This window comes from Dryas octopetala, chromosome 4 (assembly GCF_963921425.1).
Source record: "Dryas octopetala chromosome 4, drDryOcto1.1, whole genome shotgun sequence".
Lineage (NCBI taxonomy): Eukaryota > Viridiplantae > Streptophyta > Magnoliopsida > Rosales > Rosaceae > Dryas > Dryas octopetala.
This window is the reverse complement of record NC_141369.1, coordinates 22841721-22866592: the sequence shown is the minus strand read 5'-3', so window position 1 is coordinate 22866592 and position 24872 is coordinate 22841721. Positions and strand designations below refer to the sequence as shown.

Sequence of the window (24872 nt, the reverse complement as noted above, 5' to 3'; positions counted from 1 at the left end):
GAAACTCTGTCGTTTTACAAGGATCCACATTTTGAAGTATGTGTGTACACTTGCAGAGGCTATGGTGTGGCCGATTCAAGGCATGGAATCTGTGGTCGCAACCGTGAGCGGTTACCACGGCTTGGAGCGCCGCGACCTCATCAAGCTCATCTCTCATGCCGGTGCGAGCTTTGTCGGTGCGATGTCCCGGTCGATCACTCACTTGGTTCGTTTTGAGGACCCATTTAGGGATGTATTTTCAGTGATAATTGGGCAAAATTATTGCATTTTGTATTTATGGATGCGTTTTTGAATTGGGTGATTAGGTGTGTTGGAAATTCGAAGGAGAAAAATATGAACTGGCTAAAAAGTTGGATACCATCGTTGTCAACCATCGATGGATTGAGGATTGCATAAAGCAAGGAAGGCGAGTTCCTGAGGATCCTTATGTTTTACAAAGGTATGGCTAAGATTCTTCATTTCCCATTTTATTACATAATAATATGTTAGATTACATCTGAGTGGTTAACATTTTTAAAGTTCAAAAAGTAAAAAAATGATTTTTGTCGAGATTGAGACTGTGAATTTCTTTTTTGGGGATTTTAGAATAAGTGATTTGATAATGGATTTTTGTTAGCTTCATTGAGCTATTACTTTCAGAGTACTTGTCTATCTTGTAGCTGTTGCTTAATTGAAGTGTTTGACTTGCAAAATAAGTTTGTGATAAGGGATTTATGCTTTTAAAGGTTTCAATTATATGCAGTGGACAGGAAGTGGGGCACTTACTGTTAGAAGTTCCACTTGTTGCTAAAGCGGGGATTTCGACTAAGAACTGGAAAGTGCTTTCTGAAAAATCAAATGTTTCTGATGACTCTGAACAAATTATAAATTTGGGGTGTGGAGCTTCTCGTCGTGCTGGTTTGACTGATTCATGTCTGTTAAATGAGGTAGCTGTAGTAAAACTCTCTCTCTCTCTCTGTGCTGTCACTCTTTATATGTTTGCCTCAGTTTGGCAGACTTGTTTGGTTCTGAATGATCTGACAATATTGTTCTATGTGATTTTTGTAGAAATTGTTCCCTGAATTCAAAGAAAACAGCAGTTTTCATAAGTCAAAACAGAAATCTGTTAGAAGGAATTCAAAGGAAGAACTGCGATCAAGTAGCAGACACTGTTTTCCAGATCCTCCTTTATCTAGATCACTTAGAATGGAGGTAATAAATTCGACTATGCTTTTATGCACTTTTTTCCCCCCTGCGCATTTTATAAAAATGTTGCTTTTGTTAAAGAGTTCAGATTCAGTTTGAGGGTTAGAGCACTCTATTTTGATAGCAAGTCATCTACATATGCACTTTATGGGACAGAAAAATACATTAATCCTCTTTTTAATTATGGACTCTACCAAATGCATTACTTCTTAGCTTTTTTTTTTTTTTTTTTTTTCATTCTTCTTTTGCCTTTGGTGGTCTTCTCTTCTATATTGATTGTGGACTTGGGTTGCGCCAGAATAAGCTTTCTTATTATCAATTTTCAAGCACTTCTCAAACAGTAATGTCCTACAAGTCTGATAGCTCTAAGTTCAAGTAAAAATGAATTTATGGCCTTAAATTTGCGATATTGGATAATTGAGAATTAATCAATATATCATGATTGCAATCTTAACATCCTTTTTTTATCCCAACTGAGAAGCGTCAAGAGTCTTCCACACGTTTGGTGAGAGCTAAAAGAAATATTTCTAATGGTAATGGAAGCAACATGGCGGAAACTTCACGTAAAGGAAGGAAGCTTGTGAAAAAGAATATTGGCAGAGATATGGCTGAATCAGCACTCTCAGGCTCTGATCAAGAATGCCACCCAATCAGATTTCAAAATACACATAATGGTGATGTCACAGTCCTTTCTGACGATTCATGTGAAGTAAGAAACAGTAGTATATTGGAAACTGAACGAAGAGGGATCAGAAGTGAAGGTCTTAACGATGTTGAGGAGGTTGATGGGAATCACCTATCTGCTTCCGAGGATCCAAATATATTTGTTGAGGATGCACCAAGTGCTCTTGAGGGAACTCCACACAATGGACGCTTTGATGTCGACAACTCAAAAGAGGAATTGGAAAACAAGTTTGAGATTGAACATGCCACTAAAATTCCTTCTTCGTTGGAGTTATCATGTGTTATATGCTGGACAGAATTTAGTTCAACCCGAGGAATTTTGCCATGTGGCCATCGATTCTGTTATTCATGCATCGAAAACTGGGCTGATCACATGGTATACATTCTATTCTCGTCCACTTTATTATTTTAGAATTGTACGGTGTTTAACTAAACTCTAACAGCTTTTTGTTCCAGTTTCAAATATAAATTATTTGACCTTCCCATGAATTAGCCATGATTTAGTGTTTCTTTCTTTTCTTTGTTGATCATTATTTTTCTAAGGATGCAAAATTCATAAGTCGGTGATGGTATATGCAGGCTTCAAGGAGAAAGATATCAACATGCCCTTTATGCAAGGCTAGTTTTACAACCATTACCAAGGTTGATGGTGCAGACACTATTGATCAGAAAATATACTCTCAAACCATTCCATCTGCCCCAAAAATGGACATATCAATTCTTGCTGACCAAAGAACACCCAGTTTTTCTGCTCAGGTATGAGTAAACCTCCTCTAGGTGTGTTGGTAGACTTGGTATTAAACCCCCTCTCTTTGGTAACACCCTTCTACTGCTTACTCTTGCTGAAGCTTTTGAAGTGTTCATTGTTGTCCTTACATGATCAAAAGTTTGTGCTGATTTGGTAGTCCTTGTGGCTAATTGTTCTTTTTTCATTATTATCTTTTGGGTTAAACAGTCCTTATCAGCAGCTGTTTGTGGTGCATGTCGTCGTCGAGAACCTGAAGATCTTCTCATCAGTTGTCAGCTCTGCCAAATTCGGTGCATCCATTCCTACTGCCTGGACCCTCCTTTGTTACCATGGACATGCATTCACTGCAAGGATCTCCGAATGCTTTACCATTACAGTCATTGATATGCGTCTGCAGAATATAAGGATGCCTCAATCATTCAAATATAGTTACGGCAAAAGGCTGATATTGTGCTTGTGATCGAGTATTTGAACGAATTTAAGCAGTCAACAACACTGGTAGTGGATGCTGTTCTTTAGCTCTCCCATTCTCGTATTATAGTCTATATCGTTTGCAGAAAAATGGTAAAAGAAAATAAATTTCTTCTCAAACTTGAGTTGAAACCAAGGGATTTGATTGTACGAATGTTTCTAGATATGATACATAGATCTTAGATCTGATTGTCCAGACTGTGATTTTCTGCAAACAAATCGTATTAGGAGTGTGAAGTTTCATGAAACTTACAACTAGAACCCCAGTTGCTCGAAACATTGATATGCGTAATGATGACAAAAATTATTCTATCTATTATTACTCTTTTCATCATCTTTCCCATTTCTTTTGTCACTCTCATATACCCTTCCCCTCTATCTTTTTAATAAACAAAAAAGAAAAAAAGGTATAATGTTATCAATGGACCCTTTGGCTTTTCAATGTCTAAAAAAGTAATGCAAGAAGAACCAAGCTTTTCTGATTTGCGAGTAACTCATATTATATTGAATATAGAATTTATTTGGATGCCTTCTATCATTTTTAGATTTTTATCGCATTTATCAACGTTGATATTGATTTGTGGTCCTATGACTCATCCATCCTTAGAAAAAGATAAAAAAATCTTTTTGGAACAATTTTCCATATATTATGTGGACAACCATAATGTGTAGTGGAAAAATAATGTGGAATTGCTTTTCGGAAATAATTAATGTTAGCCTTTGAAAAAGTTAAATGCATGATGTCCACCATCAAGCCTTCATCTCATGTGCAAACAATTACCACCACATCAGAACGAGCTAACTCTTTTTTTTTTTTTGTCTTTTGCCTCCTATTCTCTGTTTCATTCGGGCTCTTCTGTTTATTTTGGTATGGCTTTACCTTTAATTTTTTTTTAATTACTTTTAATCTAAATGTTATATAAAAAAAATTACCTTATCTTTAAGTTTTATTATTAAACCCTAAATTATGGGAGAACTCTTACATTTGCAATGAGATTAAAAATCAGTGAATATACTGATATAAGCAAATAACCAAATTTAAATTCTCATCATATCTCGTCTTTTTAATTTGAAAAATATAACTAAAATAAAAATAAGTACAAACAAGTATAGCAGATCAGATCCATGATCCAAATCTCATAATTTAATATCGTTAATGAGCTTTAGGAAATGATTTCTTCACTATTATACTTAGTGGGGTGTAGTAGGTTGGAAAGTAGAAAAGGATGCACAAATGCATGAGGATGCACAAATTGTTTGTACCAAACTTCACAGTTTAATTATATGCCTGCACTTGCCATTAAGAGGGGACAAAGAACCATGTTAATTCACATGGGCTGTGACTTTCTTATATATGTTGCATTTTTGTGTTATTTGGGATTCATTAAGGTACCAAATTATATGCTTCAAACGATATTCAAGATGCTAAACAAAGTGTTGGGTATCATTCTAGCTTCAACAATTATACCCTTTGTCAGAATACCCTTTTAGATTTAGTGATGGCTCCTGAATAATCCATGAGAAAAAGGAACTTAAACCACTGAATTGCCCACTAGAAATATGATTAGTGGTCCAATAGTAAAGAATTTACTTCCTATGATCACTAACAAAAACTCACAAGGTTCTCCAAAGTTTGCAATTCACACCTTGTGTTCTTGAAGATATGGCGAGTATTATGCATATGTGGTTGTGAGTGACTTGTTTGTATGTGTGTGTGTGTGTGTGTGTGTGTGTGTGTGTGTGAGAGAGAGAGAGAGAGAGAGAGAGAGAGAGAGAAAATGAAAAAGAGGGGAGAAAAAAAGACTCTTCATCACCTTATTCTATTGCATGAGGGGGTGAATTATATCCAAAACAGGGGAGGAAGCATTCGGAAATTGGTTTTTGAATTCATATATACAATCAAAAAACAAAAGTTTTGGTCTTGGGAGAGTCAGCAACTTTCAAAGTCTTTTCAATGAGCTTTCTGGCCTTCTTGCTCCTAATTTCCACTCTCATGCTCTCACTCTTTTCAATCTTGTCGTAGTAATTGGGTTTCTTGTGCATCTTCAAGGACCTCAACTTGGACTTCAAATTCCCCACCAACCTATCCAAACCCATCATCACCATTTCACCACTAAACCTGCAGATTAATTGATGATGGTCAGCAAAGAATGATTAAAGAAACCAAACTAATTAACCCAATACTAGCATATAAGAAAGCAGACCAAAAAGAGAGAAAATTAAATGACCTGTTTTGGCAAATGAAAATCAAGTCAAGTTTGAATGGTAGAGAGTTTGAGAGAGTGAAAATGAATGAGAAGGTGGAGTGGTTAAAAAGGAAAGAGTATGGGGCTCAGAGAGGGTTAGAGACCTACCATTACCAAAGAAATGAGCCAGCTAGAGAGAGAGAGAGAGAGAGAGAGAGAGGAGGGGGGGGGGGGGGTGTTTGGAAAGAACAAAGTGAGAGAGATAATATGAATGAATTTAACGGTTGCGGAGGTCACAATGTAATCGTTTATTAATACAACTTGGAAGACTTACCAGTTACCACGCAATACAAATTGAGAGAGAGAGAGAGAGAGAGAGAGAGTCTTTTAGACCCCTCTGACTTCTGATACTTTTTGGGTGGTACACACACAAGTACTTAATATAAGCTTGAGTTTCAGACCAAAAAAACAAAAAAAAGCTTGTGTTTATACTACAATTTGGGCAGGTTCTACTCGACTCTTTTTTTTATCCGTTTACAATAACGACTTGATTCTCTGCAATATTGAAGGGTCATTTCCATTCTCTTTTTTTAAAAAGAGGGAAAAAAAATAGTTATATTTCTCAGTGACTATTACATCCAATAAATCTAATTTTTTCGATTATTAAAGTTATATGTACCTATAGGAAAATACTAGGGAAATTATCTCTTTGTACCATTTAGTATATCATCCCTCTAATAAATGTGGACTCCACTTGTATTAATGGATTTTATCTCTATTGGAGAGATGATACACTAAATGGTACAAAGAGATGGTCTCTCTAATATTACAAAATATAATATATAAGTTATATACATGATTTCGAAGGTGTCAGAAAACATAAAATTAGAAAAAGAAAAGAGAATTATGAAATATGAAAGATCGTTTTTGAGGCAAACAACAGAAAATTAAGGGAGTGGTTTGCGTCTATCCTTAATTAAGAATATCAGTATACTTAAATATATGTCACAAAATCGTGAGGTTATTAGTCATCAAAATTTCAAATCCAGCTAATTAATTATTGTGATCAGTGTGAAAACTAGCTAGAGGTGGACATGCAATGCCACAGTACACCGGCCACCTCTATTTTTGAGATAGCCATGCAGCCACGTACGCAGAAAGAGAGAGAGACATGGATGTCCTAATTCCTAAATTAAAGTTTGTGTTTTAATATATGCATCTAGCAATCGTGAGCAGATTTGGTACCTGTTTTTGGCATCCAGCCTGGTACCAAATCTGCTTTCCTAGCAATCTATGTCAGTCCAAAAGCACCAAATTAAAACCACTTTCCTGGATTAATGCTTTTTGGAAAATTTCCCTTGAAAAGCACACCACACTTCATTCTTCAAGTGGAATGGTTGCATGAATATATCATGTATGAATTGAGTTTCTTGCCTCCACGGAAAATTAATATATATATATATATATATATCAAATGGTACATGTCATCATATAAGTCATAATCCGATCGATCAATAATAACTTCAATTATATATCTTCTGTTTCATTAATTGGACGATCATTTATTCCCTCAAAAATGTCAGGTAAACGTGATCATATCGTCAATTAATACAATTCTTCTATAATTATATCTATATGATCAATCATCATCATCCCACTTTTAACACTTCAAAAAAATATTGCAAGTTGTGCAAATCCTGGCCTCATAAGATTCAAACACCAGAATCCAGAAATGTTACACGACCACAGCCTTTTCATGTGTTTCTTGTGTCACTTGGATTTTCATATATATATATATGGACGCTTTTGTTTATTGGGGGACTGAACCAAAAGTTATAAATATCCTTCTACTTTTGCTCACTTGATTGAAGTTTATAATGTTTTTTAACCCTTATATATATATATATATGATGAGAATTTTTTTTGTAAGTATGAGAAATGTAAACATAATAAGTATAAAAAAATGTGAGTTTACATAAGTATTTAAAAAATGAATTATTGAATTGTCAAACACTTACTAAAATTTTACAATTTAATGACTCACATTTCTCATGCTTATTATATGAAAATTTATGACTTGTCAATATTAGAATGAGATTTAAATCACTCAAAGAATACCAATTCACAGTGTTATTATAATGTGTTGGAACTTGGAAGTTGGAAGATGGCTTTAGTCTTTAGAACGGCTTTTTCTTTTAGAGGAAATTACAGATTTGGTCCATTTATTTTATACCTAGTTCAATTTTGGTCCACGATCTTTTTTAAGTTCTGTTTTGGTCCACTAATTGTTTCATTTGTTCAATAAAGGTCCAGATTTGTGACTTTAAATCTTTTGGGTTGTGTTTTCTTCAATTATAATTGAAGTATAAGTTATATTTCATCATTTCTTAGTCATAAAAACAAATTTGGAGTATTATAATCTAAGAGAATTGAGATTTGGTGAAATTTGAAAAATTGGCAGTTTTGGGTACCCTACTTTAGGGTCAATTATCTTGAGTTTTAGAACTCCAATTTGAATGATCTTTATATGGTTGTGAAGAAGAAATGCATAGCTTTAAAACAAGTATATATTTGCTGAATTTGGGTGAGATTTGATAGGGTAAAAAGCAGGCCAAATTTGAGAAAACAAATCTGGACCTTTATTGAACAAGTCAAACAATTAGTGGACCAAAACAGAACTTAAAAAAGATTGTGGACCAAAATTGAACTAGGTATAAAATAACTGGACTAAATCTGTAATTTTCTCTTTCTTTTATATTGTATTTTCTATTTTTTTGGTCATATATTATCGAGCTTAGTTATCCCACCTTTTTGCAGTCTATTTTAGCCAATCGCCACCAATGATCAAACCCACCCATCCACGACTAATAGAGAAGGGGATACAAACCCATATTGGAGCTCGATGGGCCTCATAAGAACCAACTAGGTTTTGGGCCAACTTTCCTGGAAAGAGACATGACCTGATGTCGGAGATGAATCTCTGCTAAGAAAACCACTACTTTTGGGCCCAATAGAGAAGAAGAACAATGTAAGCCCAAAGTGTTTCATTTTCCAGTACACCCAAATTTAGGCATGACCCAATATCGCTTTTTGGGTGATAGCCTAAAATGGTCCGACATTTTCTCTATTTCAAAGCCTAGCAAATAAAACACCTTGGCCAACAGGCAACAGTCATCACCTTCACCCACTACTTGTATTTTAAACCAAAAATTAATTTGAAGTCAATTAGCTAAACATCCCAATCATATATTCAGTCAACATTCATGATGGCAGATATATGTAACACCTACTTAAAGGTTTAAAAATAAAGAAAGAAAAGGGGAACACATTAATAATTAATTAAATTAATTAATTAAAGAGGCATATTAAATTATTAATTCATAAATCATACTACATATTGTACATGATGTATAATTAATTAAAATGACAATAATTAATCTGATTTAAGTGGTGGAGCCACCATATCACAAAGTCTTCAGAAGATCGAAGATATATATCACAGTGGTTATGATTAGAACCCAACCTAATTTTTCAGCTTAAGTAGTACCATACATATACACTTATATATAACATGATAATTAATATCAGCATTTTAATAAAGGGGATGGAAAAATATGATAGTTGTTGGTGCAAATTTCCGTAAGATAGATGCAACAACTCAGAAATGGTGACTTGGCTGATTTGAAGCATTGCTGGATGATGATGCGAGATCTTCCTGTAAGAAAAACGAGAACAAAGGAGATGGGCCGGTGTGGTACCAGCCAAACACACTCCGATGATGAAGTCAGTGATGTGTGTTTGATGATGTTTGAAAATAGGTGAGGAAGAACAAGGGATGAACTTGGGAGAATAGGAAGAACAAGGTAAATGTTCCGGGTTTATTCTTAGCCAGTTGGGTATGCTCTTGGGTGAGTGAAAGTTTTGTGTAGATGTTTTTCTGGTGAAGGATTGATAGCTAGATCCTTGATTTTGTGCATATAAGTTGGTATATATAGGCAAAAGAGATTGTGATGAGTAAGTTACCTGCATGTGGTTGGCTGGTTGACAAAAATCCACGCGTTCGGTCGTGAACAATGGCATGCACAGCTACCCACCTCCTTTGCATTCAATGCTGCATTGAATGCAAGTATGGAAGATTCAGGTGAACTGCCTCAATAGTCATGAATGTGAGCTGGGAAGTCTCATTTGTCAGAGGATCTTGTCAGGTGCATTTAAGTATGGCGGTTCGTCCCAACGTGATCTTCCTTGGAATGGCGGTGGGAAGCCGAGCCGACCCAAACACATGTCCCTATGCGCACACATGAAGTCCATGTGTGATCGGGTCGGTCATGGACTTTTCGAACCGAGCCGATCCAGTAGGTGGTGATCCTTCCGAGTCGTAGCTGGTTGTGACTAGGATCCGAAAGGATGTTCCCTTAGTGCCGAGCCGAGCCGAACCGGGATGACTAAGGAAAGATGAACACTCGATCCTTTGGAAGATCGTCGGTTCGGGCACGAAGGGCTCGCCATGTTGATCCGATCTGAGCTGACAGAAGAAGTGCCGAGCTACGTGATGATGTGGAGGTCAAAGCTTGACCACCGAGAAGTCAAACACTGGAATTAGGTCTGACCGGCCACGTGTCCAGCCATGATTGGCTGTTGGATCGGTGTGGGTTTATCCACAAACAATAGTAATGTAATACCAACTGATATAATGTGTATGTGGAGTCTATGGAGACAAATTATACCTGTGTGTGTCCCTTTTCTTTTGTATTTGTTAAGCTAGCACCCAATCTATAATTGTTTATGTATATAGTACGTTTAATTGTATATCCATCAAAATATGATGCAAGTGATCATATTATTTTCTCCATTATTGGGCCGAAAATATTCAATGATTATATGGATAGATATTAATTTTAATTTAAAGGACATATATATGTATAAAGTTAAGAAAATCGTAGAAAGATAATTAACTTAAACGGGTTGAGTAAACAGGCCGGAAACTTCAAATCATAATTTTGTTTTTTTCATGTTCTTTTCTGAAGCTTAAACCAATGAGTATGCCATGGGGCCGGACTATCTCAGCACATGCTTAATTATGCCCAGTTCCCATGCATATATAATTAGCAAACTTTTCAATGATGCTGAAACAAGCCTCGTCATCATCTGGTCATGATCACTTGGACTGTTTTCAGTGTTTTCAGACGCAAAAGCGTCACGCGAGGCGTTTGCAGTCTCGCAAGGCGAGGCGTAAGCCTTGACGCGTATAGCGTAAGCCTTTCGGGCATAAAAAAATATAATAATAAAAAAATTATAAAAATAATTAGGGTTTATTTCATATTTAGTACCTAAACTTTGACCCTTGTCTTAATGTGGTACCTAAACTTTTATTTGTCCCAATTGAGTACCTAAACTTTTATTTTGTGTCTAATAGGTACCAAAATGAATTTTTGTTAAAATTGTCAATAAAAATTAGGGGCAATATAGTCAAAGTATATTTTAATTATTTTCTTTATATGTTTAAAATTATTAAAAAAATACACACAACAAACAAAAAAAATTAAAAATTAAAATTAAAAAATAAATTTTTTGAAGTGACTATATTGCCCCTAACTTTTGTTGATAATTTTAACAGAAATTCATTTTGGTACCTATTAGACACAAAATAAAAGTTTAGGTACTCAATTGGGACAAATAAAAGTTTAGGTACCACATTAAGACAATGGTCAAAGTTCAGGTACTAAATATGAAAAAAATCCAAATAATTATATAGCTAAAAAATAGTATTAATTGTCATTCATAAATAAAAATCATCCATATTACATATCAAATTCAATAATATTGTCCAAATTAAATAGAAATCCAAACAAGCATATTGATCTAATAAGATCATTCACAAAAACATAGTAAAAACAACCACTTCATTCATCCCACTCATTATCATCAATATCATTCAAACTAATATCACTATCATCCTTGTCGAAGGAATCGATGTGGGAAGGAGGAAGCACATTATCAAATTGAAGAGGAGCTTCTAGTTCTACTTCATCATTTTCATCCACAAGCATTGGGCCTTAATCTGAGCAAAAAACTGAAAAGCCCATTAATATTTCTAAAAGGCCCAAGCCCAGACCAACATAACTAGTCACTTCACTAGTCTTTCACTGAACCAAACTTCCAGCTATTCAGCTTTTGAAAACACTGCTCGCAAGTCGCAACCCACACTCTAATTCAAGGTCACTCATGGCCCTTCTTTTTCTTCATCTTAGACCGATCCTCTTACTCTCTCTCTTGCTTTTCGGCCCAATCATCTTGTCCAAAGTTGCCTTGGGGTCACCGGTCGCCGACGAAGACTTCTCAGAGGAGTTGCTGCTGAGACCGTTACCGGATCGGAAAGTTTTGGGACTGAGTTTTTGAAAAAAAAAATCCCGCAGAGGTGGTCGCGGGGCGTCCGCCTTCAACGCCTTGCCGTCGCCTTTCAGTCCTTTTACAGATTCCGGCGACGTCGTGCGCAATCGGCCGCCGCCTCGCCATGACTCGCGCCTTGAGGCGCGCCTGAAGAACGCCTTTGAAAACACTGACTGTTTTACAAATTGATCATCATGCATTTGAATTAAACTTCTAACTACGTACCCTTTATATAAATTAATTGAAATTAATGGCTTCTTGATCATTAACACCAAATGATATAAGGTTTTTTGAGCTAGAATTGATATCCCTTTTCCTGATATGATGTTAGCTTAGTTACCATATAATACTAGAGCTGTATGTATATTTTTGTGATGTGGGCTGTGATTCCTTCATCACACTATAATTTTTTTATTTTTTATATAATTTTTTTTATTTTTTTCAATCTCGATGATCGATTCTCTTGAAACATGCAGGGTCGTATACTCCAAATGAAAAGGGCTAAGAGAAGATCAGATCGATCTGGTTTGGGGTAGCATCATGCACATTGCACACCCCACAAACCACGTATATATATTTTATAAGTATATTATAAAATGTCATAATTTTTATACTAACTACCTCCTCAGGCTCCTTCTGTTGAGGTATACCTCAACTTATTTATGTTGAGGTATACCCTGTTGGCAGAGCCGTCCCTGAGCAAGGGCACCAGGGGCGACCGCCCAGGGCCCAATTTCAAGGGGGGCCCAAATTTTTTATTATTTTATATATATATCGTATATATTATAATATTTAAAATAATAAAATATATATATATATAATTGCTGCTAAGTAGCCTGAGTGTGTTGTTATAAAAAAAAAACGTTAGTGTGTATATATAATTGCTGGTGGTTAGAAATTATAGTTTTTTTTAAGTGGGGTCTAAAGTTATTGGCCCAAAGGTGCATAATCATTGCACATGCCTTGGGAAAAAAAAAAATGAAGTTGAAAGTTGAAATGTTTTTTTTTTTTTTTCTTAAACAAATATCTTACTCTCTCTCTCTCTCTCTCTCTCTCTCTCTCTCTCTTTCTCTCTCAGGATTTCAGCTCGCCCAGACTAATTCAGTTTCCCAGTCGCTCTCTTCCTCAATCCTCAATTAATTGATTCAATTAAATTGAAGGCTTGAAGTTAATCCATTCGATTCTCAAGCCTTTAGCCTTTAGCTCCCCTCTTCAATCTTCTCTCGAGTCTTAATCTCTTTCTTAGCCCTGTTTTCAGGCATTTTCATTAACTGTTTTGGTCTTTATCTTATTGTAATTGTGTGTTTTAGGTGGTGCATTTGATCACATAGTTGCTCAAAGTTTAATTTCTTTTTGTTCAAAGTTTGTATGTTCAAAGGCCCTATAACTTTAATTATTTCTTGTCCGAAGTTTTTTATTCAAAATTTGTATAAAGTGTGATATCATTTTATTATTTTCTTTTGAATTTTCAAGTAAAAATAAATGAAAAACATGTAGAATTATATATATATATATTGTACAAAAGGTCCATTTCAGATTTTCGCCTCGGGCCTCTAAAATGTCAGGAACGGCACTGCCTGTTGGGGCCCACACGAGTTGTTTTGTGTCGATATTTTTACATCTCCATAGATAGATTATCCTTGCAAAAAATTAGCCAAATCGGAAATCATTTGTCTATCTAACTTTGATCAAATAAATGGACGAACCAAATATTTTCGATGAAACCGTCTATTTGTTTTATCAAAGTTAGATAGGCAAATAATTTCCGATTTGGCTAATTTTTTGCAAGGATGATCTATCAATGAAGATGATCCTTGCGAACGGTTCGGATCGACACAAAACCACTCGTGTGGACCCCAACAAGGTCATACCTCAACATAAATAAGTTGATGTATACCTCAACGAGAAGGAGCCTGACTACCTCCTTGTGTTCTTTGAAATTTTCCACACCCATATGTCCCCATCTGCCTAGCAGGCTCTCTTCGATCCCTCCGCCCTTTAGAAAATTAGAACTCTCTCTCTCTCTCTCTCTCTCTCTCTCTCTGTTCGATCATCATCTCCAATGAAGCATCACCAAGCCATTCATGATCAGCTTCCCTATGGGAAATACCAGGCACCACAAAAGCCATCATCAACTTCAAAAAAAGTAGTACTACTAGTCTTGGTCCTACTTCTTCTTGCAATATTTCTCTCAAAAACTATAAATTCAAAGCCAGTATTGTTATTGCCCACTTCATCATCTTATGATTATTCTAATAAGGATGATCATCATGATCATGATCATGAGGAGGAATTGTCTACAAGTTTGTCAAATACAAAGTGTGACATATTTACTGGGGAGTGGGTGCCAAATCCAGAGGCACCTTATTACACAAACAAGACATGTTGGGCAATTCAAGAGCACCAGAACTGCATGAAGTATGGAAGACCAGACACAGAGTTCATGAAATGGAGGTGGAAGCCAGATGGGTGTGAGCTACCCGTTTTCAACCCCGCCCAGTTCCTCGAGTTGCTTAGAGGCAAATCCATGGCCTTTGTTGGAGACTCTCTGGGTAGAAACCAAATGCAGTCCTTGATATGCCTCCTCTCTAGGGTACGTAATTATAACTCTCTTTGATTCTAATCGAGTCCGGGTCTTTATTTTTTTGGGTTGATTCTATATTTATTTTTTAAAATTACGTAGTTTTATATTTTTTATATTATTATTTTTCAATATAAATTTTAAATTCAAAACACTTAATTTTTACTAATTGCAAGTTGTTATAGTTCTAAAATATTTTTAGTTGACTGAGAATGGTTATGCTTATAAAATTTTAAAATGACATTATTTTAGATATAAGTACAAAATATTAGTGAAGTCATAAAAGACTTTGAAGATATTGTAATAAGAATAATTAGGTATATATATTTAATGACGGGAAATAAACCTTTACCGTATATGCATGTAAACCAAACTGATCTCTCTTGATTACATCTAAGAATCTGTATTAGCCCGGGCTAGCTATATGCATGTCTAGCATAGAATATTTTGTTGATAAAAGCCTTTTTGTGACTCGATTTGACATTGTTAAGACAGCTGGTGCATCCAATCTAACCTAAAGTAAAGCTTTGAGTTAACTTAATTTGTTATATATATATATATATATATATATATATACATCTGGATCTTGATAGTTAAGTTTGTCTCATGCATGAGATCGATTCAGATCAGCAGAAGGTTAGTTGACCTAAGCCTTTATGTAATTGTAGGACAAAGGATTAGGTAAATATACACAATGCAGACTACAGACTTTGTTAATATTATTTACTGTATATGTTTTGTCGAGTAGCTAAGCTTACATGATAAGGAATCTTTGCCCACCGCCTGGTGCATGCCAATGAGTATGTCTTGCATTGCACATTATAATAATGCACACAGCACACCAATGAAAACATTTCGAGGCTTTCTTAAATAATGTCAATGGAGATATTTTTCAGACAGAAATTAAAATTGCTGCTTATTCCACTCTGTTTTCTTAATTTCCTTTCAATTTATGTGTTGAAAATGTAAACCCAGTTTTTGTGTATTGATCAATCTTTTGGTTACAAGGAAACCAATATAAATACATGAAAGATACAGCAGGAAAAATCAACGACTAACAACTCTCCAAGACAAAACAGGAAAAGAAGGGGAGCCCATACTTAAGGCCATACAACTATGACTGATTTACAATACAAACAGTAAAAAACACAACTACCTAACCATTACCTCCCATCTTTAGGTAAGGTGATAATTACAACCTTATCAACTAGGTAAGGTTGTAATTACAACCTATACTAAAACCCGGAAAGGTACCTTCCAATATTATGTGACATCTAATATGTCTTTTTCAGACCATACACATTGTACATCGGACCACATGCATATGTTCTATATTATTTAAAATTTGTGATCTATTCACTTAATTAAACTGGCTACACTAAAGTAACACCAGAATCAGTACATCAGAGTTGGAATACTTTATACAATAAAGCTTTTTGAGAATCCAAGATTGAATAGCAATATATATGGGTCTCCATGACATATATTTGATGGAATAACCCAGATAATTGTCTAGAAAACTGTCTTCTAATTTCTAAATCCATAGATCTGGCTGGTGGCTTAATTAACCATCCAACAACTATTCCCCATGTATTATATACTGTAGATGTGTATTACTATAATGAATTATTAAATAGATTAGTTATCTAAAACCCTGTGCATGTTCAGTTTTACCTATTAACAATAAATATTATATTTTTTTATAACAGTCTGAAGTCTCTGGACATGCCTGCTAATATGCATGTAACATGAATGATTAGCCCTTCAACGTCTCTAAGATAAAGCTTTTGGCCTGCAAAGTGAATTAAATTAATTGGAGGAAAAAAGTAAATTAAATTAATTTTCGTAAAAATTATTGCGAGAGGAAGGTCATATATTACGGGTTCAAACAAAAATTTCTCAGTTGCAACCCAACAATGTTTTTGTTTTGTTGATGTTTAATTTCAGGTGGAATATCCAATAGATGTGTCATACACATCAGACGAGAGATTCATGCGCTGGAAATACACATCCTACAACTTCACCATGGCCAAATTTTGGACACCACATTTGGTCAAGTCCAAAGAAGCAGGCTCCAGCAATGGTCAGACCAAAACTGGCCTTTTCGAGCTCTACCTTGACGAATTCGACGAGTCATGGACAACCCAAGTCGATGAATTCGATTACCTTATAATTTCTGCAGGGCATTGGTTCTTTCGTTCAATGGTGTACTATGAAGATCAACAAATTTCTGGGTGCCATTACTGCCTCCTAGAAAATGTACCAGACGTGGGTATGTACTATGGGTATAGAAAGGCATTTAGGACAGCTTTTAAGGCCATCAATAGCTTACAAAATTTTAAGGGTATCACATACCTTAGGACTTTTGCACCATCACATTTTGAAAATGGGTCGTGGATTGAAGGTGGGAATTGTCTGAGAATGATGCCGTTTAGGAGCAATGAGACCCAATTGGAGGGTACCAATTTGGAGCTCTACATGATCCAAGTGGAGGAGTTTAGGGCTGCTGAGAAGGAAGGGAGAAAGAGAGGGTTGAAATATAGGCTTTTGGACACAACACAGGCCACATTGTTAAGGCCAGATGGTCACCCAAGTATATATGGGCATTGGCCACATGAAAATGTGATTGTATATAATGACTGTGTGCACTGGTGCTTGCCAGGACCCATTGACACGTGGAGTGATTTCTTGTTGGAGATGTTGAAGATGTAGGGTCTGAGATCAACTGAGGAGAAGCTCCAAAAATTAAATTAGTGTGATCATAAATATTTAATTATTTAGCTTGGTATACAATGGATATTATTATTATTATTCATTGGCTGCAGAGTTTTTGGTGTTAAAAATTTGTTTCAAGATGTAATATTTAGTGGCTACAAAATTAAACTCAAAAACAATATCCAAATGTGTTTGAGTTTGAGAAAAGGCCTTTTTAAAGCTCATAAAAGCAATAGTAGTTGAGCCTATCCCACAACTAGGATCCAAAGTAAAAGCATTATGCGACCCACAACTTATATACACAATTAGATCCAAAATGATATGATATGAACCATTTAACATACCAACATGCATGACACTTCTTTAATATTTTTATGATTTTTTGTACAAAGATATTTTGTGCATGTTTGGTAGACTACTGATATGTAGAAGAGAGCAGAATTCTAAATGAAAGTCTAATTAGTTTGTTTTTATATTCCCTCTTATTTTTCAATGCCATATGAAAGTACTAGATTTTGGACACCATTTGATCAAATCTGATGGTCCGGCCAAACCTGGCCTTTTCGAGCCCTACCGTGATGAATTCGATGAGGCATGGACCACCCTACCGTATTGGTTCTTTCGTTCAATTGTGTTCTATGAAGATCAAAAAAATTTATGGGTGCCACTACGCGTGTACTACCTCTTAGATAATGTGTCTGACTTGGGCTTGTACGTACCATAAAACCGAAAGGCTTTTAGGACAACATGTAAGGCCATCACAGCTTAGAAAATTTTAAGGTTATAACTATCTTAATTAGGACTTGTGCACCATGCCATCACATTTTGCAAATGGGTACGTTGTGGAACCAATTAAGATGGGAGTTGTTTCAGAACGATGGCGTTTAGGAGCAATGAGACCTAATTGGAGGGTACCAATTTGGAGTTCTACTAGGCTTTGGGCCAACTTTCCTGGGAAAAGACATGACCTGATGTCGGAGATGAATCTCTGCTAAGAAACCACTACTTTTGGGCCCAATAGAGAAGAAGAACAATGTAAGCCCAAAGTGTTTCATTTTCCAGTACACCCAAATTTAGGCATGACCCAATATCGCTTTTTGGGTGATAGCCTAAAATGGTCCGACATTTTCTCTATTTCAAAGCCTTGCAAATAAAACACCTTGGCCAACAGGCAACAGTCATCACCTTCACCCACTACTTGTATTTTAAACCAAAAATTAATTTGAAGTCAATTAGCTAAACATCCCAATCATATATTCAGTCAACATTTATGATGGCAGATATATGTTACACCTACTTTTTTTTTTTTTGACCAATTGGAAACCAATATGTTACACCTACTTAAAGGTTGAAAAATAAAGAAAGAAAAGGGGAACACATTAATAATTAATTAAAGAGGCATATTAAATTATTAATTCATAAATCATAACTACATATTGTACATGATGTATAATTAATTAAAATGACAATAATTAATCTGATTTAAGTGGTGGAGCCACCATACTCACAAAGTCTTCGGAAGATCGAAGATATATATCACGGTGGTTATGATAAGAACGCAACCTAATTTTTCAGCTTAAGCAGTACCTTACATATACAATTATATATAACATGATAATTAATATCAGCATTTTAATCATGGCCAAAAAAAAAAAAATATATCAGCATTTTAATAAAGGGGATGGAAAAATATGATAGTAATGTAATACCAACTGATATAATGTGTATGTGGAGTCTGTGGAGACAAATTATACCTGTGTGTGTCCCTTTTCTTTTGTATTTGTTAAGCTAGCACCCAATCTATAATTGTTTATGTATATAGTACGTTTAATTGTATATCCATCAAAATATGATGCAAGTGATCATATTATTTTCTCCATTATTGGGCCGAAAATATTCAATGATTATATGGATAGATATTAATTTTAATTTAAAGGACATATATATGTATAAAGTTAAGAAAATCGTAGAAAGATAATTAACTTAAACGGGTTGAGTAAACAGGCCGGAAACTTCAAATCATAATTTTGTTTTTTTCATGTTCTTTTCTGAAGCTTAAACCAATGAGTATGCCATGGGGACTATCTCAGCACATGCTTAATTATGCCAAGTTCCCATGCATATATAATTAGCAAACTTTTCAATGATGCTGAAACAAGCCTCGTCATCATCTGGTCATGATCACTTGGACTGTTTTACAAATTGATCATCATGCATTTGAATTAAACTTCTAACTACGTACCCTTTATATAAATTAATTGAAATTAATGGCTTCTTGATCATTAACACCAAATGATATAAGGTTTTTTGAGCTAGAATTGATATCCCTTTTCCTGATATGATGTTAGCTTAGTTACCAAATAATACTAGCGCTGTATGTATATTTTTGTGATGTGGGCAGTGATTCCTTTATCACACTATAATTTTTTTATTTTTTATATAATTTTATTTTTTAGATTTTTCAATCTCGATGATCGATTCTCTTGAAACGTGCAGGGTCATATACTCCAAATGAAAAGGGCTAAGAGAAGATCAGATCGATCTGGTTTGGGGTAGCATCATGCACATTGCACACCCCACAAACCACGTATATATATTTTATTAGTATATTATAAAATATAATAATTTGTATACTAACTACCTCCTTGTGTTCTTTGAAATTTTCGACACCCATATGTCCCCATCTGCCTAGCTAGGCTCTCTTCGATCCCTCTGCCCTTTAGAAAATTAGAACTCTCTCTCTCTCTCTCTCTCTCCATCGATCATCATCTCCAATGAAGCATCACCAAGCCATTCATGATCAGCTTCCCTATGGGAAATACCAGGCAACACAAAAGCCATCATCAACTTCAAAAAAAGTAGTACTACTAGTCTTGGTCCTACTTCTTCTTACAATATTTCTCTCAAAAACTATTAATTCAAATCCAGTATTGTTAGTGCCCACTTCATCATCTTATGATTATTCTAATAAGGATGATCATCATGATCATGATCATGAGGAGGAGTTGTCTACAAGTTTGTCAAATACAAAGTGTGACATATTTACTGGGGAGTGGGTGCCAAATCCAGAGGCACCTTATTACACAAACAAGACATGTTGGGCAATTCATGAGCACCAGAACTGCATGAAATATGGAAGACCAGACACAGAGTTCATGAAATGGAGGTGGAAGCCAGATGGGTGTGAGCTACCCGTTTTCAACCCGGCCCAGTTCCTCGAGTTGCTTAGAGGCAAATCCATGGCCTTTGTTGGAGACTCTGTGGGTAGAAACCAAATGCAGTCCTTGATATGCCTCCTCTCTAGGGTACGTAATTATAACTCTCTTTGATTCTAATCGAGTCCCGATCTTTATTTTTTTGGGTTGATTCCATATTTATTTTTAAAATTATGTCGTTTTATATATTTTATATTATTAATTTTTCAATATAAATTTTAAATTCAAAACACTTAATTTTTAGTAATTGCGAGTTGTTATAGTTCTATAATATTTTCAGTTGACTGAGAATGATTATACTTATAAAATGACATTGTTTTAGATATAAGTACAAAATATTAGCGAAGTCATAAAAGACTATATACGAAGATATTGTAATAAGAATGATTAGGTATATATATATATAATTTATTTTTTAATGAGGGGAAATAAACCTTTACCATATATGCATGTAAACCAAACTGATATATATCTCTCTTCATTACATCTAAGAATCTGTATAAATTAGCACGGGCTAGCTATATATATGCATGTCTAGCATAGAATATTTTGTTGATAAAAGCCTTTTTGTGACTCGATTTGACATTGTTAAGACAGCTGGTGCATCCAATCTAACCTAAAGTAAAGCTTTGAGTTATCTTAATTTGTTATTTATTGAGGTATATCTCAATTTAGTTATGTTGAGGTATGACCTTGTTGAGGCCCACACGAATCATTTTGTGTCAATCCGAACCATTTATTTTTTATATCTTCATTGATAGATCATCCTTCCAAAAAATTAGTCAAATCGGAAATTATTTGCCTATCTAACTTTGATAAAACAAATAGATGATTTCATCGAAAATATTTAGTTCGTCCATTTATTTGATCAAAGTTAGATAGGCAAATAATTTTCAATTTGGCTAATTTTTTGCAATGATGATCTATTAATAGAGATGTAAAAAATGAACGGTTCGAATCGACATAAAACGACTCATGTGGGCTCTAATAGAGTATACCTCAACATAAATAAGTTGAAAGGAAACTATATATATATATATATATATATATATACAAGAATGCTCTAAAACTAACTAGTTAGTAAGTTAATACAAAGCTAACCACCATGTTGGGTTTACCGCACAATGTAATCTCAAAATCTGAACCGTCTATTTTTTAGACCCTGATCATCCTATAAAAAATCTCTAAAATCGAAAATCATTTAGTCATTTGATTATAACAACAACTATTTATATGCTTTTATCGAAAATATTGATCGTCTATTTATTTGATCTCAATTAGATGACTAAATAATTTTTGATTTAGTTGATTTTTTATAATGATGATCTTTGAAGTATAATCTAAATAATTGACGGTTCGGATTATAAAATTAGTTATGTGGTGGTTCCAAAATCATGATATATATATATATATATATACATCTAGATCTTGATAGTTAAGTTTGTCTCATGCATGATATGATGAGATCGATTTAGATCAGCAGAAGGTTAGTTGACCTAAAACTTTATGTAATTGTAGGACGAAGGATTAGGTAAATATACACAACGCAGACTACAGACTTTGTTAATATTAATTACTGTATATGTTTTGTCGAGTAGCTATGCTTACATGATAAGGAATCTTTGCCCACCGCCTGGTGCCAATGAGTATTTCTTGCATTGCACATTATAATAATGCACACAGCACACTAATGAAAAGTTGAAAACATTTCGAGGCTTTCTTAAATAATGTTAATGGAGATATTTTTCAGACAGAAATTAAAATTGCTGCTTATTCCACTCTTTTTTCTTAATTTCCTTTCAATTTATGTGACATATGATATGTATTTTTCAGACCATACACACTGCACATCAGACCACATGCATATGTTCTATATTTATTTAAAATTTGTGATCTATTCACTTAATTAAACTGGCTACACTAAAGTAACTCCAGAATCAGTACATCAAAGTTGAAATACTTTATACAATAAAGCTTTTTGAGAATCCAAGATTGAATAGCAATATATATGGGTCCCCATGACATATATTCGGTGGAATAACCCAGATAATTGTCTAGACAACTGTCTTCTAATTTCTAAATCCATAGATCTAGCTGGTGGCTTAATTAACCATCCAACAACTATTCCCCATGTATTATGTACTGTATATGTGTATTACTATAATGAATTATTAAATAGATTAGTTATCTAAAACCTTGTGCATGCTCAGTTTTACCTATATATTAACAATAAATATTATATTTTTTTATAACAGTCTGAAGTCTCTGGACATGCCTGCTAATTAATATGCATGTAACGTGAATGATTAGCCCTTCAACGTCTCTAAGATAGGGCTTTTGGCCTGCAAATTGGCATATCACTAAGAAAATTAATTGGAGGAAAAAAGTAAATTAAATTAATTTTCGTAAAAATTATTGCAAGAGGAAGGTCATATATTACGGGTTCAAACAAAAATTTCTCAGTTGCAAGTTTGCAACCCAATAATGTTTTTGTTTTATTGATGTTTAATTTCAGGTAGAATATCCAATAGATGTGTCATACACATCAGACGAGAGATTCATACGCTGGAAATACACATCCTACAACTTCACCATGGCCACATTTTGGACACCACATTTGGTCAAGTCCAAAGAAGCAGGCTCTAACAATGGTCCGACCAAAACTGGCCTTTTCGAGCTCTACCTTGACGAATTCGACGAGTCATGGACAACCCAAGTCGATGAATTCGATTACCTTATAATTTCTGCAGGACATTGGTTCTTTCGTTCAATGGTGTACTATGAAGATCAACAAATTTCTGGGTGCCATTACTGCCTCCTAGACAATGTACCAGACGTGGGTATGTACTATGGGTATAGAAAGGCATTTAGGACAGCTTTTAAGGCCATCAACAGCTTACAAAATTTTAAGGGTATCACATACCTTAGGACTTTTGCACCATCACATTTTGAAAATGGGTTGTGGAATGAAGGTGGGAATTGTCTGAGAACGATGCCATTTAGGAGCAATGAGACCCAATTGGAGGGTACCAATTTGGAGCTCTACATGATCCAAGTGGAGGAGTTTAGGGCTGCTGAGAAGGAAGGGAGAAAGAGAGGGTTGAAATATAGGCTTTTGGACACAACACAGTCCACATTGTTAAGGCCAGATGGTCACCCAAGTAGATATGGGCACTGGCCACATGAAAATGTGACTCTGTATAATGACTGTGTGCACTGGTGCTTGCCAGGACCCATTGATACGTGGAGTGATTTCTTGCTGGAGATGTTGAAGATGGAGGGTCTGAGATCCGCTCAGGAGAAGCTCCAAAAATTGAATTAGTGTGATCATAAATATTTAATTATTTAGCTTGGTATACAATGGATATTATTATTATTATTATTCATTGGCTGCAGAGTTTTTTGGTGTTAAAAATTTGGTTCAAGATGTAATATTTAGTGGCTACAAAATTAAACTCAAAAACAATGTCCAAATGTGTTTTGAGTTTGAGAAAAGGCCTTTTTAAAGCTCATAAACGCAATAGTAGTTGGGCCTATCCCACAACTAGGATCCAAAGTAAAAGCATTGTGCGACCCACAACTTATATACACAATTGGATCCAAAATGAACCAATAACATACCAACATGCATGACACTTCTTTAATATTTTAAATATAAATTTTTTGAAGTGACTATATTGCCCCTAACTTTTGTTGATAATTTTAAGAGAAATTCATTTTGGTACTTATTAGACACAAAATAAAAGTTTAAGTACTCAATTGGGACAAATAAAAGTTTAGGTACCACATTAAGACAATGGTCAAAGTTCAAGTACTAAATATGAAAAAAAACCCTAAAAACAAATAGTAAGAAAAAGTTACAATACTTACTAAAATGAACAGTCAAGTTACAAATGTATATGTGTTTAATATGCACGCAATGTGATTGTGTTTTAACACTAATTCCCTTTATACATGTAAAAAATAAAAAATATCAACTCCGACATTAGTGCGAATAATATAACGCAAGATATGAAGAGATTATTAAAACTTAGAAGTGCATGGAATATGTCAAAATATCCAGCTGCACGAGAGACCATGGTTGGCGGGCATGCTCTTATTTTCATGTACGGTCTTCTAGAACGAACTTCCAGGTGCAGGTGAGGCAATGACGTAGATAGCTTCTGTTCCTCAACCATTGATTTGCCACTTTAATAACTATGTAGTCAAAATTTTCTTTAGAGCGAGTTAGGGTCCAAATTTCTAAATACCAATGTGTGAGACTCGGAATTGGATTTCATGCCTTGCTTTTACGCAAGATTGGTATTAGGCTTAAATTTGAATTTTGGAAAACAATCTCTCTCTAACTTCTTACTTTTTTTTTTTTTTTTTTTACTTTGTCTTCAAAGACTCAGATTTAAATCTGATATCAACTTTGCAGAAAAGTAAAACAAAAGTTCCGTGAGACTTTCATATTGAGAGTAATCAGTAGGTATGACAGTTGCTTTGTTTCGTGATGTTATGAATATATATATGTTATATGTGTATATTAATTATTATATACTATACATTAAAAATATAAATTTGTCATTCACCTATTTTATAATACATTGATTAATAACATTATGTGACAATTATGTGACAGTGTTATAATCTTACTAAAAATTTCCCTATACTCATTTTACGGAATATGTCTTATAAAACGTATTTTCACAATA

General features: G+C 34.6%; 2 protein-coding genes and 1 pseudogene across 3 annotated transcripts; all 3 read left to right on the top strand.

Moving 5' to 3' along the window:
- The first annotated feature begins 61 nt into the window (after positions 1–61).
- On the top strand, positions 62–3366 carry LOC147288373 (zinc finger (C3HC4-type RING finger) family protein / BRCT domain-containing protein). The gene is made up of 7 exons (XM_086242114.1): positions 62–205; positions 306–439; positions 743–926; positions 1048–1191; positions 1667–2245; positions 2449–2625; positions 2825–3366. Exons 1-7 carry the CDS (start codon positions 62–64, stop codon positions 2999–3001), a joined length of 1539 nt encoding a protein of 512 aa, XP_086098240.1. The 3' UTR covers positions 3002–3366.
- Positions 3367–13726: 10360 nt separating this feature from the next.
- On the top strand, positions 13727–16999 carry LOC147288372 (protein trichome birefringence-like 19; annotated as a pseudogene). The gene is made up of 2 exons (XR_015121957.1): positions 13727–14257; positions 16193–16999. The product of XR_015121957.1 is annotated as a protein trichome birefringence-like 19 (transcript).
- Positions 17000–19652: 2653 nt separating this feature from the next.
- LOC147288371 (protein trichome birefringence-like 19) lies at positions 19653–23518 on the top strand. The gene is made up of 2 exons (XM_086241820.1): positions 19653–20265; positions 22691–23518. The coding sequence occupies exons 1-2, from the start codon at positions 19735–19737 to the stop codon at positions 23495–23497; spliced, it is 1338 nt and encodes a 445-aa protein (XP_086097946.1). The 5' UTR covers positions 19653–19734; the 3' UTR covers positions 23498–23518.
- The last annotated feature ends 1354 nt before the right edge of the window (positions 23519–24872 follow it).